The sequence below is a fragment of the Phodopus roborovskii genome, unplaced genomic scaffold, assembly GCF_943737965.1.
Source record: "Phodopus roborovskii unplaced genomic scaffold, PHOROB, whole genome shotgun sequence".
Taxonomy (NCBI): domain Eukaryota; kingdom Metazoa; phylum Chordata; class Mammalia; order Rodentia; family Cricetidae; genus Phodopus; species Phodopus roborovskii.
Genome location: NW_026126447.1, coordinates 34,984,506 through 35,001,444, shown reverse-complemented (window position 1 = coordinate 35,001,444; position 16,939 = coordinate 34,984,506). Strand labels below are relative to the sequence as shown.

General features: G+C 39.6%; 1 protein-coding gene across 1 annotated transcript in view; it reads right to left on the bottom strand.

Moving 5' to 3' along the window:
• Positions 1-2,227: 2,227 nt before the first annotated feature.
• Oma1 (OMA1 zinc metallopeptidase) overlaps positions 2,228-16,939 on the bottom strand; it is a 51,564-nt gene continuing 36,852 nt past the window's right edge. The window contains exons 7-8 of the mRNA XM_051188283.1: positions 12,614-12,763; positions 2,228-2,689 (exon numbers count right to left, since the gene is read on the bottom strand). Coding sequence (XP_051044240.1) covers positions 2,477-2,689; positions 12,614-12,763 — 363 coding nt within the window. The 3' untranslated portion in view covers positions 2,228-2,476. The remainder of the gene's footprint in view (positions 2,690-12,613; positions 12,764-16,939) is intronic.

Genomic DNA, 16,939 nt, shown 5'->3' with positions numbered 1-16,939 from the left:
TCTTTCTGACAGTGTCAACTTGTATACAGTTTCTAAGAAGGCTGAACAGTATAATTAGCTTGGCCAGAGGGACAGAAGAAAAAAGAAGACCAGACACTGCAGTACACTATTTTCTTAGGAACTATCTAGGGAAGTCAAATGGTGTGTTTCACTGTTTACCTGTGGGTGACATTCTCCAAATGTCTTTACATGTGGAGTGTCTCTTACAAAACTGCAGTCACCAGTAGCATAAAGGATGGCAACATGGGTAATAGCCACTGAGAAATTCTCCTTACAACTGCTGTTTTGTGTGCAGATCAAGAAATACTATATAAACAAGACATAACAAGACCAGAAAAACATAAATAGGTTGAAACTTGTCTTCATGACAACTAGACATTTTGTCTAAGTATCAGGATACAACCCAAGTGAGATTTCACAAGCTTTGGGGATGGGGGAACCTGTCTCCCGCTCTCCCTAACCCCAAGTTTATATCGTGAAGATTGACAAAAGGACCTAAGAAGATGTAGAAAACCATCCTGTAGATGATACAGTGGTTTTATGCTTGTATACTTCTCCGATGTTATACTTGTATGATGTTCGCCTACATTGAAGCAAATAGATGATAGAGAATGCAATTTGTTCGTTGTCTTTTTATAGCTTTGTCTTTGGTGTGTGAGAGTTGCGCAAATGAAAAACTGGTTACCAGAGATATAATTTTGTTCTTTCTAGGTAGGAGATATTGGGCACATAATTAAGCCTATCCAAGGCCATTTATAAACATAAAATGAAAATAAAACTTACCCCATATGATTGTGTAATAACTGAAATAAAAAGGGCTCTTCTCTGGAGCTAGAGAGATGTCTCCATAGTTACGATCACTTCGTGCTCCTTCAGAGGACCCAGGTTCAGTTCTTGGAACCTGCCAGGTGCAGTGCTAGGGTCTGACACCCTGTCTGCCTCCTTGGCATCATAGGCATCTACATATACTCACAATTCATATGCTTAAGTAAAAATAAAACAAATCTTTTGGTTTTTGTTTGTTTTGGTTTGGTTTCGTTTTATGGGTTTTTTTTGAGACAGAGTTTCCCTGTATTGCTTTGGAACTTGTCCTGGAACTAGCTCTGTAGACCAGGCTGACCTCAAACTCACAGAGAAATAGTCTGAGTGTCACACTGAGCGAAGCTTGAGCAAAAGAGACCTCAAAGCCTGCCCCCACGGTGACACACTTCCTCCAACAAGGCCACACCCCCTATAGTGCCACTCCCTTTGGAAGCCATTTTCTCTTAAACCACCACATAAAATAGATAGTCTGCTGGAGAATTAAAAGTGAAAAAAAAATTATTTTTATGAGTAACTGATATATAGGAGCTGAGCCCTTAAAAAGGTTTGTTTTATTTCTGAGGCAGTGATGGTACACACCTTTAATTCCAGCATTCAGAAAGCAAAGGCAGGAGGATCTCTGCCTTTGAGGCTAGCCTGGTCTACAGAGAGAGCTCCAGGAGAGCCAGGACTATTTCACAGAAAAACCTGTCTCAAAGAAAACAAAAAGAAAAAGAAAAAAAAAAAAAAAAAAAGAGTTTGCCATGGTCATGGTTTCTCTTCACAGCAGTAGAAACCTTGAGGCAAAGTGTTTCCAAGAAAAACATCCCTCCAAAAGATAAAACCTAAGGCTTGACCAATTTGAGAGCATAAATAAAACTGCCTAATGAGCTCATGTTTTAAAATTTACTCTCATTCCTTCACAGTATGGTCATCGACTTCTGACATCACTGGGGATGTTCCTGGAGCACCTTCCCCCATGTCCTTCCACAGCACCTGGCCATCAGCCAGCAAAAAGAATGAGGGCCCCATTCTCCCCCAGGTACTTCCCTCAGTGAGAACACACACGGGCATCCTCTGGGATCCTTCAAATCCCCATAACGTCACTGCATGAAGACCAGCCTCCCCTGTACTGTACTGCTCACTCTGTTACCTGAACCTCAAGCAGTACCTTCTGTGTCTCTGAATAGGAATGGCTTCTAACATCTACTTGGGGACAGTTTCCTTGAGAGTTCTTCTTTTTCCACTCACCCCCATACTCCATTGCAGACCATCACCTCCAGAGCGTCAGTTACCCATTTTATAACCACCCAGACTCCTAACCCACTTTAGGCTGAGCAGGAAGTTCTTTGTAAAAATCACCACACTCAGGGTATGCATCCACGAGAGGCCTGACTTCTAAATTTATAGCAAGTAATGATGACAGTGAGATGTACAATATAAATTTATTCTAAGACATTTTCTTCATTGTCTTTTAAAATAGATTAAAATGTATCAATATTTCATGAAAGATACGAATCTAGAAAAATTCAGACATCCGTAATACACATGACTTGACCTTGAGTATCCCTTTTTGTTCATTTAAAACACTATGTTTACGAGTCGCATAATAAGGATGAAGATGACTGTATTCTTCATAGCCCATCTTCATAGCCCAAGTCTCACACATTTCGGTTCAACTTGTAGTTCCCTTCTCAACTATGTACGTCAGTGGTATCTGTTCCTGCTTCTGAATGGGGAGAGCTTCTGTCTTCTGTTTCCTAACGGTGATGTTTGGGTCCTCTTTCTCTGAGACCTCAAGAAAACGCTTCACGGTAAGCTTGAACAGCAGCCGAGGGTCTGGTCCTGAGAGCGGTGGACAATTACAGACCTCCCGAAGTTTGAGAGCCTACAAAGAAGAATACAATGCAGTTCCTCACACCATCTGCACAGGACAGCCAATAGTAAGAGAAAGTGTCTGCGTGCTTACATAGACGTTAACTCAAGTACAACACATGAAGAAGAAGCACAGGTAAGCTCGGGTAAGCTTGTCATCACATCCCATGACCTGATCCAGCAACCCTCATTTTTTAAGTATGTATGACAATAGTCACATGGTGAAGTAACAAGTATCCGAGAGGGGGAAAAAAACAACATAAGAGTTGCTTGCAGCTGTGACCTTCCAGGGTGGAATGGATACTAATGACAGAGAAGGAGCAGAAAATCAAAATCATGACAATTTTTAACTCTAGAGAGAATAAAATGTTGTGGGGAAAGGAAGAGTAATTATAACGCACTGTGTAACTCAGTTGTAACTGATGTTTATGGTTTAAAATACCAAATCTTGAATCAACCCAAATCGCAATTTAATCATTTGGGGAAGAAGAGAACAGCATGCGTATGCTTGTGCTGTGTGACAGTGGAAAAAAGAAAGCTTGATCCGGTTCTCTGCAGTGGAAAATAAATAGAAGGCTTAAAACTGAAACACTGGGAAATGGCAACATAAGCATGCAATTTACATATGCTGGGAAAGCCCAAAACAGCGTGTGACAGTATAGTGAGACTCACTGCCCACACAGAGGGCAGCCTCAGAGGCACATAACCAGCCCCAAGCCACCTAATCCTATAGAGCTCAGAGAGAGAGAGAGAGAAATGAACAGCATGGAATGTTTAAGGGCAGAGGAAAAAACAAACAAACAAACAAAACCTTCTCTGTATACTATAGGCTGGATACACACCACACCACACCACGTGTCCAAACCTACAGACCATATAAAACCATGAATAAACCAGGTGCGGAAGCAAATGCCTATATATGCATTTGTACCACAGGCCCCTTTGAATGGTCTTTCCACTGAGAACATATACCTTGGAAATGTTTGATCTGCTTCCTAAATTGCCAGGAAAACTATATGTCATGAAGATTTCCTATTACTGTTTTCTTGGGTGTGGACTATTGCATTCCACTTGCTCTCAAAAAAATTATATCACATATCATACATATATATGTAAACTCTTTTGAATAGTAACATTTATTTAATATCTTAATAAAATATTTTCAAGATTTTTTGGCTTTCTATGTTTTATTACATTCCTGTGTGCTAACATATTTTCCCTTTTATAAATGCAAATCTATCATATTAAATCAATCTTAAAAATTTCTTCAAAAGTGAGAATTATCCCCACGAGTACCTAGAATATGCCTCACATTGCCCTTATGATCTGTCTGACTCTATGCATTGCATATAAGAGACACTTCATAAATGCAGGCTGGATTTTTAACTATGAATAATCATTTTAATAAATGTAAAAATATCATGGAGAGTCTACAGTATATGAGAAAATACAAAGATAATCCAATAACAAGAATATATAGTTCCAAGAATCCTGAGGAAGACTGAAGGGAAGCATGAAATCGATCTGCCTTAAAGTTTCCAAACTGTCTTGAGATCAACCGGCATCCACTATTCACTTTGTGCCTTGCTCTGCATCTGTAATTTACAAACATTATCTAAGCTCCTGTTATAACACAAACAACTTTTTATTAGCAAAGTGCCAAGAGGTGAGGAGAGGAAAGGATGGCAAGGCCTTACCCACACAGACACATAGGTTCATAAAGCAGAACTCTGAAGAGTCTAATAACCTAACAATGTATGGAGAAAAGCAAAGTTAGACTTTTCCAAAGTAAGGGCAGAATTACATCAAAGACTCCAAAGGGCACTGCTATTTCTACATTGCCAGTTCTTGTGGGCCTCTTTTTTCTCATTACTGAGCATAATTTCCTACAGCTAATATCATCTAAGCACTTCAAGCACTATTTATTTCTAGTGCAGAATATCCTATTTTTAGCTATTTTACACACACACACACACACACACACACACACACACACACACACACACATCCATATCCTAGGGTCACTTAAATACTCACTAGGTATTTCAGAAGCTGTGGGAGCCACCAGGGAGACCACAGATAACCAGGACCACATATTTCACAATAGAAGACAACCAATCAACAGTAAACAAGGTCATTGTAGTTCAAAGAGGGGGTGTGGCTGCATGGGAGACAGGCTATTAGTCACGAGGAACCAGAAAAAAACCTCTTTGGAGGTGACGTCTGCAACAGACAAATCCACCACTAGGGGTCTATAAGGAGGAAATAGGCCTGGCATGAAATGAGTAGAACCAAGGAAAAGCTTGGAGCAAGACAGACAGTGGCCAACTCACAGTGGACTGTGACTAGTAACCTAAATAAAACCATTCCACCCCCAAACTGGTTTTACTCAATGTTTCATCATAGCGACAGAAAGTAACTAGAACAGGGTAGATTCTTATTCTAAGTCACATGAGAAAACACTGAAGGCTTGAGGCTAACATAAATAAATAAATAACATTTAAAAGGTCATTCTCGTTATATGTTGCAAATCGGCCATTAATGGAAATAATGGAGCAGGGAGCCTGAAATTGAGAGCCGTGCAGGAGCCAGGAGAGGTAGTGGTGACTTGTTCTAGGTAGTGGCAGTGGTGGGGGTTCATAGATTCCTAACGCAAACTGGAGGAAGCCCAGAGGCTGTCGTGGACAGGATGCAGAAGAGTAGGAAAGACAGGAATCAAAGATCAGAACTGCATTTCCGCTTTTCTGTGCCTTCAAGTTGCCACCCATGAATGTGAGAGCAATTTAGTTGCTTGTAGTAAATAGTAATTGTGATATAGCACTGACTTGCTTGCTAATTAATGATCCCAGTTCATAAATTTTAAGAGACATTTTAATCAAATTGCTTAAACAAAATCATTTGTGCTCATAAAATGAATCAGATAGCTGATGTCCCTTTTTATATTTTGATGCTAGAATTAATTAGTCACTGAGCAATTGTTCTTTGCACTTGTGGACAAAGTCTCCAAAGTAAAGCCCCATTATGGCTCAGAGCCCTTTTCTTAGTTAATTTGCTGCGCCTCTACAGGGTCCTGAAATAAATTTTTATTTGACTTGCTGACACTTTCCATCTTTCCAATGTTAGCCTAAGGAGGTTCATTCTAGCTTACTGTCATTCTTATACTTAGCTGCACCTAGTGTGATAGTCCATACATAAACATGTACATATACACAACATCACACATTTTTTGAAACCAGGCTTCATGTCTATATATATGTTTTAATTACTTCTGATTTTAACCTGAGCTACGAATAGCATTTGAAATTAAAATATTTGCCCTATTTCTGTTATTTCAAAAATTAACAAGAATGAAAATTATATTTGTCTATGGAAATGGATGCTAACTATATGCCTGGTGAGAAGCAACTGTGCATTGCCCTATGAGTGGCTCTGTTTTATAGCTAGTTATGCTTCTTATTGAGTATGTACTTCTTTATAAGCATTAAAATGGCTGCAGAATGGCTAAAGAGCATTAGGGAGAGAAGGGGAGATAGAAGGGAATGGAAAGACAAAGGATGATGGATCCTTTCCTGGAGCTTAGAGGTCTACTGAGAGAAGGAAGATCACCACAGGCATCATGTCGAAAACTGAGCCTGCCAGAATAATGATATTCTGAAACCTCACCACACCTTGCAAGGTTTGAAAAATGCTGGGATAAGCAGCCTTTTCTTTCAACCTCCACAGTCCAATGGTCTCCCAGAATTTATGACCACCCTATTTGGAGTTCGTTCCCAATTCCTGGATTTGATCAAACTCAGGCTCAGTTTACTTCAGTAGAACACTCCAGTTGGGTTAGCAGAGCCTGTGTTCCTCATCTGCAAGACTACACAACTGTCTTTGGATTTATCATACTTGTATTTCATATAGGATTTCTTATATTACGGTTGTCAAATTCTCCTTTACACTAGTTGCAACGTCTTACCATTTTCCTCATTAATTAAAGAGTTAAATAAGATCTAAGGTATGTTCATTAAGTATTTCTACAATCTGGATTACATTTCTCAAAATATTTATGTTTGAATTCATTTTATTTCTTTTCACAAACTACAAGGGAAATTTAAGTCTGACTTGTTTTTGAAAAGGTCAAAAGTTAGGAAGTATAAGTAACTGAGGATTTTCAGTAAATCAACATAAACTTTAAAAGGCTGATTTGACAAAGGTAACTTGCTCTCAGGAATGATTGGGAAGGGCAAGGTTTCTGAACAAAATTTTTTAGTCAACCACTCCTACCAGAATGATGAAATCCTAGCCAGGCAGTGTAGCACAGGCCTAGAACCCCAGTACTCAGACTGGAAACCTGGGAAAACTGCCTCACGGTCAAGGTCAGGCCCGTCTACAGAGCAAAGTGCCAAAGCAAACACATAAGAGAAAGCTTTGACATCTGTCTCAAGACAGGTGAATCTGAAGGGCACAGTGTGACCTCACTTGGGAACCTAAGGAGGTGGCTCATAGATGCTGAGGGCATGGTGACCTCCAGGCTAAGGAAGAGGTGGGGGACGCTGGTCAGGGACGACAGTTCAGTGAGATGAAAGGAGGAAGTTCTGAGAGCTGCTGTACAGCAGACGACACAACCAGTAACTACACACCTGAGGCTGCCCTTAGCGTGGACATAAGCTGCTCCCTCCAAAGCTATGAGGTGATGGATCTACTTGTTAGCTTGATCTGACCACTCCACAGAGTGTACAAATATCATGCATCGTGTTGCAGCCCATTTAAAAAAAAAAAAAAATCAAAAGGTTAAAAAGGAGTGAGCAATGAGCACACTTGTATTTTGCTTTTTTTTTTTTTTTTTTTAAAGGTACTGGCTACATTTATTTCCAGTTAACAACTGAAGTATGAACCAACTGCTGGCATACACTGGGATTTTTCTACATGCTACACATCAAGTAAAACAGAAATTATTTATCCGTAACATATTAATGATAGCCAAGTGAAAGGAGGGAAGGGGGGAAATGCCAGGAGGGCTTTGTGATTAGGTTAAAAGCATCCATTGAAAACAAAAAGCAAGGTATTTCGGGGGGAGGGGTCCCCTCCATTTGGAACATATACCATTGCTCTTTCTTGCCTTATCCCTCAAAGCAATTTTTCTAACAGTCCATTCACTTCAGCCATAATGTTGTTTTTTTAGGTTTTAGACGATGTTAGTGCCAGGCTTTCTGGCTTCGTAGGATTCGGAGGCCGATTCAATTATAGTAGCTGCTGTTTCCTTCCTCAACACTCTCCGTGTCAGACAAAATGAGATTCAGTAAGGTGAACGGTGTACATTTTTACACATGGCCAACAATGACATTTCATGGTAATTCCAAACACTTGCATTCTCTGCTCATGAGATGCACAATATTAATGATTTATTCATTTGTTTTATCCAATTACAAATGCATAAGAATGATTTACACATGAGTTCAAATTCCCAGCTGCCTGAAAGTTTAAAGGATTAAAAATAAAATGAGGTTAAAATGAATGAATCTACAGCCTGCCACCAAATGATTCTCATGCCTAGAGATGGAATGTTTAAAATCACAATACTTAAAAACAAATCCTATTCAAATTATGGTTATAATCATATAACCTTAAACAACAATTCTAAATGAAATGTTTTCTAGCTCTATGGTTCCCACCCTACCAGCCTCAAAGAGATGGCAGGGAGAAAGAAAGCCAGCAGGAACACTGGGGAGGGGGGGGTCAATCTGAAGGCTTCTGATTTTAAAATAAACCTTTCAACAAAAATTCTGTTATTTTCATTGATTTGTGTTTTATAAAATACTTACTTCTTTCAAGGACAAATTATGATGTACACAAACTCAAAGTCTGAACAGCATAACTGTGATTCTGAAGCTCACGCTATGGAGCATCAACAGGTTGACATAACATCTGCTCTTCAGTTTTTCACCCAAGTTGCTATGGTAACCAAAATATGTGGGATATGTTTCCTAAATCTAACTGATTATTTCAAGTAAATAAAATTATATCATATCAGCTTACTAACAACAAATAATATTATTACTACAAACCTATATTTATCATTTTTATATACTAGTGGATCACATGATTATATTTAACTAGGCATTTATACATCTTGATTTTTTTCCCCTAGAATTCACATTTAAAAAAATAGTAAGGTATTTTTTTCCCCTAATTTGATTGTGCTATCTTGATTTAAAAACAAAGTAAGAGGCCCATGTGGTGGTGCTCACCTTTAACTCCAGCACTGGGGAGTCAGAGGTAGGAAGACAGATCTCTGAGTTTGAGGCCAGCCTGATCTATATAGCAAGTTCCCAAGATAGCCAGGACTACACAAAGAGACCTTATCTCAAAAACAAAAAGCAAACAAACAAACAAAACCAAGAAAGAAAGTAGTTTGTTCTCTGAACAAAATGCTATGCCAAATTCCTCCAGAATAAAGTGAGTGGACAAGTTAGGATATCACAACTTACAATGTCTCCCCAACCCTGGCCATTCCATTTCAACTGCTGTTCCAACAACCCTCCTATCTCTGTTCACATATTAGCTGTCTACCTGAGCATGAATTGTTTTTTCCAGAGTATACTTTGAAGTCTTAGCACCCATTCTGTACATATTTGGGGACAGAGTCTACAAGAAGGTAATTAAGAATAAATGAGGTCAGAAGTATGGGATCCTTATCCAATAGGACTAGTGTCTTTACAAAGAGAGACTCCAGAGAGCTTCACCTCCTGTCCCCCTCCTTCACTGGAGAATACGTGTGAGGAGGGTGTGGGTGGAAGAGTATGTGGGAAGATGAGGGTGTGGATGTGGGTGGATGAAGATATAGGTGGATGAGTATATGGGAAGATGAGGGTGTGGGTGGATGAAGGTGTGGTTGTCTCTGCTGTTCAATCGACCTACGGCACAGTAAGCAATAGTGATTCAACATTTGTTGGACATGTAAAACATTTAAAATATCTTTAGCAAGAAATATATTTTATAATGGCATGCAAAGAATCTAATAAAACAGACTTAAAGAATCTAATAAAACAGACTTATAATCCTTAGCACATGGAAATTAAAAATCGAAGTTAACAACATTTATGTTCCTACCACAGAACAACAGCAAGGTCTTGCTTTCTTGGTTTTCCCCCAAACATCTGACCCAAGGCAGGCTCTGTCCTCCCTCTATTATGCACAGAGGACCTTTGCTGTGAATAAATCCTGCCCTTCACCTTGTTCTCTACTCAGTTCCTAGATGAACTTGTCAATGTCATCACTTCTACTGCCTCTGGAGGGCAACCCTGAGGCACTGTGCCTGCCATAAACCAGTTTGACCGCCAGTGCTCTATAACTTAGAGATGTGTCAGACTATCCAGATGTCAGGGGACAGAAGCCATTAGTAAGATTCAACCTTGTGCACATTTTAGGAAAAACAAAAACAAAAACAAAAAACATCCCAATTATGTTAACAATTATGTTAACAATGTTGTCTTGCTGGGTGGTGATGGCCCATGCCTTTAGTCTCAGCACTCAGGAGGCAGGCTGATCTCTGAGTTCAGGCCAGTCTGGTCTACACAGCAAGTTCCAGGACAGCCAAGGCTGTTACACAGTGAAACTCTGTCTCAAAAAACTAAAACAAGGAAGGGAGGGAGGGAGGGAGGGAGGGAGGGAGGGAGGGAGGAAGGAAGGAAGGAAGGAAGGAAGGAAGGAAGGAAGGAAGGAAGGAAAAGAATGCAGTCTCCAGTAGTGTGTGGGCGCACATCTTCCATACAGGGCTGCTTTCTTCCATTACAGAAGCCAGACAGGAGAGCAGCACATTCCAATCTTTATGACTGTGTGTTCTAATTAACAGCATACCCTTGTACTAACTATCATTCTCACTTCAACCACTGAATTATTCCCAATGTTGTAGTAGAGTTTTATTGCTTTCAAATTGAATTTAATCACTTGGGGGGAAAATATAAGAAATTTACCTGCAGTTTTCAAATTAAATTTCTGTACTGGGATGGTTTATTTTTAGGAAAAAAAAAAAAAAAAAAGACTTCCCCTGTTTCCCCTGTTTTCCTTCCTCGGTGACTCCCAAATAACACTTGTTTCTCCATCCATGGTCCCCTGCTCTCTCATCAACTCCTCACCGTTTCATAGATCTCCCTAAAGCATATCTTTTTTACCTGTCTAAAGATCCTCAGTGATTTTCGATGAAATGACAACTTCAGAATTTATGGGAGGCTTCAAATCGCGGCTGGTTAGCATAACTCGCTATCTAGTTTAAACAAGTCGCATAGTTTAGAACTGCACTGAGTTAAAATGGAAAGAACTTGTGTATGTCACAACTTCGGAGAGAAGCCAGGGCCTCTAAGGTCCTTGCTGGCCCTCAATATAATCAATTCTGGCAAAACACATGCACTACCCTGTTTAGGTGAGTGATATTATTGATTACATCAGGTAAACATCATTATTTTTGCTGTTTTTCCTTCATGTTAAGATCTCAGTAAGGTTTGATTCAGATAATTTAACAGGTGCTAATTAACTATCATTTGTGCCTCTCAAACTTCACATGCTAAAATCATGATACCCATGTAATAGTCTGATAAAATGAGGCCCTTTGAGGTGTGATCAGGTGGTAAAAGTCAATCCCAAAGGGATTAGTGCCTTACTAAAAGATGCTATATTCCTATCTTAGTGACACGTGCCTGTAGTCCCAACACTGACTGGGGAAAGTGAGGTAGGAGACCACCTTCAGCTCCAGCGTGAGACTCTGACAAAAAAATACAAAGATAAATAAACAATGGATGGGTGGGTGGGTGGACAGACTGACAGACGGACAGACTGCAAAGACCTCACCTCTTAGTTCATTATGTAAGGTTGTACTAGGAGGGATCCATCTATGAACTGGAAACTGGATCCTTACAAGACACCAAGTGTGTTCTAAGATTTCCCAGTTTCTGAGTTTAGAAACAAATTCCCAATGCTTCTAAGTCACTCAGAGATGGAACTATAGCTCAGGTGGTAGAGTTTCTGCCCAGCATGCAGGAAGCCTGCACTGTGTCCCAGCACTTCACAAAGCCAGGCGGAGCAGCACAGGGTCTGCACTCTCTGCACTCAGAGTTCAAGCTCAGCCTAGGTTATACGAAAGCCAGCCTAGGCTCATATAGCCTGTCTCAGACAAACAAAACAATTGACAAAGGAGCCAGACATAAGGGAGCACAGCGTTAATCCCAGCACTTGGGAGGCAAAGGCAGAAGCAAGGAGACCTCTGTGAATTCTAGGCTAGGGCTGCACAGTAAGTTCAAAGCTAGCCTGGGACCTTGGCTCAAAAACAAACAAACAAACAAAAAACTAGAGTTAATACCCACTTAACCCAAAACTTACATATAGCTCATTAACAAGACATTTTAAACCAAAAGTTAAGGAAAAACCATATTATGATATGTTGAAAAACTGTTTTCTTTTTCTTTTTTTTTTTTTTTTTTTTTTTTTTTTTTCTCTGAGACGGGGTCTCATGTAGCCCAAGTTGATCTCAAATTCACTGTGGAGCCAGAGATGACCTTGAATTCCTAATTTTCCTCTCTCTACCTCCCAAGCATTGGTGCATCATGACACTCAGTATAAGGGGTTCTAAGGATTTGATCCAGGGTTTTCTGTAAGGTATGCAAGCACTCACACACCAAACTGTATTTCCAGGTCCGCCTAAAGTTTTAAAACATTACCAAATCAGTTACAATTCAAGGACAAAGAGCTAGACCTTCAGATTGAGAAAATTCAGGTGTACATAGCAATTTACTCCCTAAGACTTGTGGGTAGTAAATAGCGCTTTTCCTTTTCAGTCCAACTCTGTGAAAGCCAATAATTATAGTAACCGAGATAACTGCATGCTAAAACTATTTTTTTTTCTATACCAAAAGTAACAGCATTAGCATGGCTAGCTCACCTGTGGTCTGGGCTAGCTCACCTGTGGTATGAGTGTGTCCAAGTGTTCGGCTCGGTTCCCATGAGAAGGGTGTGTCGACAGCCACTCTGGCAACTTCGGGTGGCCATGAAGAGTCTCGGAAAACTCCATCTGCTGCCAAAACACTGAGCTGGCCCTTACGTCCACACATGCCTAAACACGAGAGTTAATAAGACACACGATGAGTTTATTACAACTTTAAAAACTTAACCCGGTCAGGTGTTCAGAGGAGGGAGAATCAAACGAAAAAGGAGGTAGGAGAAAGACAGGAAGAAGGGAAAGAGAAAAGGAAAAATATGTTTACCTTTGTGTCACTACATGTTTTGAAAATCTACCTTTCTATCAACATCTTAATAATACATTCACTACTTAAAAGAATAAAACCTCAAGCTGGGAATTAAACTCAATAGAGTAACGTGCCTAGCACACACTTACTAGGCTCTGGGTTTTATTCCCCAGTATTGCAAAACAGAATGGAGAGAAGAGCCAAGCTCACACAATATAGCATCACAGTAACACAACCCTGACTCCTCAGGATGGTAGCCACGAAAAGCACAAATTAACTTTTCTATTAAAAATAATCTGCACTAAAGAAAACTTTATACCTGATGGTACAATTAGAAAAAATTTAATAAACACACAGAAAATAGTTAATATATATCAATATGTCCAATTTTCTCAACTACATGAATATGATACATTTAGGCTATTCAAAACACACCATATTTTAAAGGATGCACATGGATCTAGACTAGAGGGGGACACAATTCATCACAAACTCATGTCCACACCTTACCATACACTTGAAGAACACTGTGGAAAGCTACTTAAGATCTGTTAATGGCAGTTGCCCTGAGAGTTTAATTCAAGTATTTGACATGAGAAGAAAGAGTTCAATTCTGAACTACATTAAACTGTTTGTAATAAAAACTCTTTCTAAATCCTCCATACAAGGACTTAGAAGTTTTTTAGAAGTCTGTTCAATTTTCTTCACATCTTAAGAACTAGGAAACATGTGTTTGTGTTTCCTATTTTACTTTTGAATAAATTAAGGACAAAATTCTATCAGATTGGCCAAAATGTGAAAGCACAAGCCTTAAATTCTGTGACTGTGATACCTAAAATGCAAGGCAAATGCCACATGTTGTGTTGCCAGTTTTATGTCAACTTGTCGAGGCTAGAGTCATTTTGGAAAAAGGAACCTCAAGTGAGAAAATGTCCCCACCAGACTGGCCTGTAGGCAAGCCTGTGAGATGGTATCTTGGCTGAAGATTAATGTGGAACAAACAAACGCATGCTTTTATGAATTTTTTACCTTACAAAAGTTAGTCAAGGGAGAAGGAAAATATTTACCTGTTCAATCTAAGGAGCATGGTTAAAGGCAATATTTAAAACATTTGATATGCAAGAATAGAGGGGGAAAGTATCCCAGTAGATAGCAAAAAGTATTTCAAAATGAAAGCCTTGCCCCACTATGTGTGACACCAGCTAACTGACCCTCAGGGCACATCAACAGAACTGTAAAGGCCAGGAGACGGTGCTTCCCTGAGGCACAGACATCAATAGAGACGCACAAGGACAACCAGGAGAAAGAGAAACCTTGGGCCTGGATGTAACTCAGCTAGTGGAGTTACATTTGGTCCCCAGAGCCTCATAAACTCGACACAGTGGCCATACTCTTGGGAAGCTGACACACGAGTATCAGAAGCTCAAGGTCATCCTTAGTTACACACTGAATTTGAGGCTAGCCAGGGCTACATGGCACCCTATGTTTAAAAAAAAAAGAAACAAAGGCTATCCGAGCACTTTGAAAAGAAACTGACAGGTTACAATGGACACTAGCCCTACCCTGCCCTACCCTACCTTATCCTACCTTGTCCCCACAAAATGAAGATCTGCAAAATGGTTACAATTGAATTCAGAATAACACTCATAAAGAATTAAGTTAAGTGAACTATAATAAAAGTAAAAAATTCAGTTAAAATTTTAGAAAAAAAAAAACCTAGAAAATCCATTAGTGATAATCTTTAAAATAAAAAAGAAATATTGGAAACTAAAAGTACAAAAATAACAGTAATAATAATAATACCCTGTGTTAGCGTCCTGGCACACTTTGGCCCCACCCCTTTGTGAGCCTAGCAGAGTGCTTTACCCCTGTACCCATGGCAAGCAGTACCACAGCTCTGTGCACAGCCACAACAGGTCCCTCTGAGAGACAAGCTCCCATACTCCCACTCTCTTTCCCTCTGGAGAAGCAGACAGGTCTTTGTCTCTGTCTCTCTCTTCCCCTCTCATCTCTTCCTTCCCTTCTCCCATTCCCTTCCCTTCCCCCAATAAAACTTCCCAAATAACCTGTCTGCGTGGCGTGCTTGTCCCTCGCCCACCATGGAATTCACCAAGGCCCCCCCTGTGCCACATATCATAACACACCAACTCTACTGGACCAAAATAAATAAATAGAAAGAAAGAAAGAAAGAAAGAAAGAAAGAAAGAAAGAAAGAAAGAAAGAACATTTGAAATTATGCAAAGGAACAAAAAGAATGAAAAAGAAAATCTATGACATCTGTGTAAATTATGGGACATCACCAAGACAGGAAGCTCTTACACCATGGGAGCTGTAGAAAGGAGAAGAAGGACCAGAAAGAGAGTTAAGGAAATGATGCTGGGAACTTCTGGATGCCATCACTCAGGTGCAGATGTCATCAGTCAAATTCAACCAAAAGGAGAGCATACCATGACACATAATACTCAAACTCAAAGGAAGAAGTGTTCTGAGAGTAACAAGAGACACCTCTCTTTAAAACAGCTGCAAGGCTGCTTTAACACTATCAGGAGACTTCTTGCAGAAACCCTGCAGCCAGCAGAGAGGGGGGATGATGATACAGTCAAGTGATAAAGTAAAAAACTGCCAATCAAAAAGGCTTTTTCCTGCAAAGTCGTCTTTCATAAATGAGGGAGAAATGAAAACTTGAGTAGAATGGGGTATGCACCTAAAATGCCCACATATGAGGTGGAGAGGGGAAGACCCTGCCTCAAAGGCAAAAAGAGTTCACAACCACCTCGATTTACAGGAATTTCAAAGAAAACTATTTAGACCAAAATATAAATACAAATAGCTGTTGAGTAATAATACAAAACAAACAAAAATCAAAATCAGTGCTGCATATAAACCAAACCATCTTCAGGGCACTCCAGGATTATAACACTGGTGTTAGGGCAATCTCTTATCCTTAATGAGGGTTCAAAGATCTAATTAATAACAACTATAGGCAAAAATAACAACAAGGGTCTAAATCAAAAACTGATGCAAGTACTAACACAACCTGGAAAATGTAAGCAATGCAGTCAATATTAGCTGATTAACAGCTTGAAGCAAGCTGTTACATGCATATAGTGTTCTATTTAAGCCTCACAGTAAGAAAGCAAAACTGTTAGTTAATATACAGAGCAGAAATAGGAAGGATCCCAAGCGAACTGTTACATAGAACCATACAACCTCAAGAAAGACAGCAAGGCAGGAAGGAATTAAAGAGTGGCATAAGACATCCAGAAAATAACAAAACAGCCATAAAAATCGTATTTAAATTTATTTATCTTATTTGTATATGTGTTGTCTGCATGTATGTATAGGTATTGAGTGCATGGTAACAAGGAATTACACAAGAGGTTGTCAGCCACCGTTTGGATGTTAACAACTAACCAAGGTTGTATGTAAGAGCAACTAGTGTTATTATCCACTGAGCCATCTCTCCAGCCCAATAATTAGTTCCACCCTACCATTTATTACCTTAGATGTGACAGATTTCAAATCTCCAATTCATGAAATGAAGCCACTAAATGGTTATTTAGAAAAACATCCCAACTGTATGCTCCTGAACAAGAGATTTACTTCATTTTACAGACTCACAAACCAAAACAGAGCAGGGCAGCACAACTTCCAACAGACAAAATATAAAAAGAGATACAGAAGGACATTATACAGTGACAAACAGGTCAATTCATCAAGCAGAATGAAACAGTTGTAAAAATATATGAATCCCACATCAAAGCACCACTAAATATATAAAATATCAAAGGATCTAAAGACAGAAACAAACTGAAATATAATAGCAATGCCATCTCTAATACCCAGTGCTTTCGATAATAAACAGATGATTCAGATGGAAAATTAGTAAGAAAACACTGGATTTGACTATCACTCTAGTCCAAATGTACCCAACAGACACATGGAGCACAAGATCCAACAGCAACAGAATACACACCACCCCTCTCCACACACCACCCCTCCCCACACACCACCCATCCCCACACACCACTCCTCCCCACACA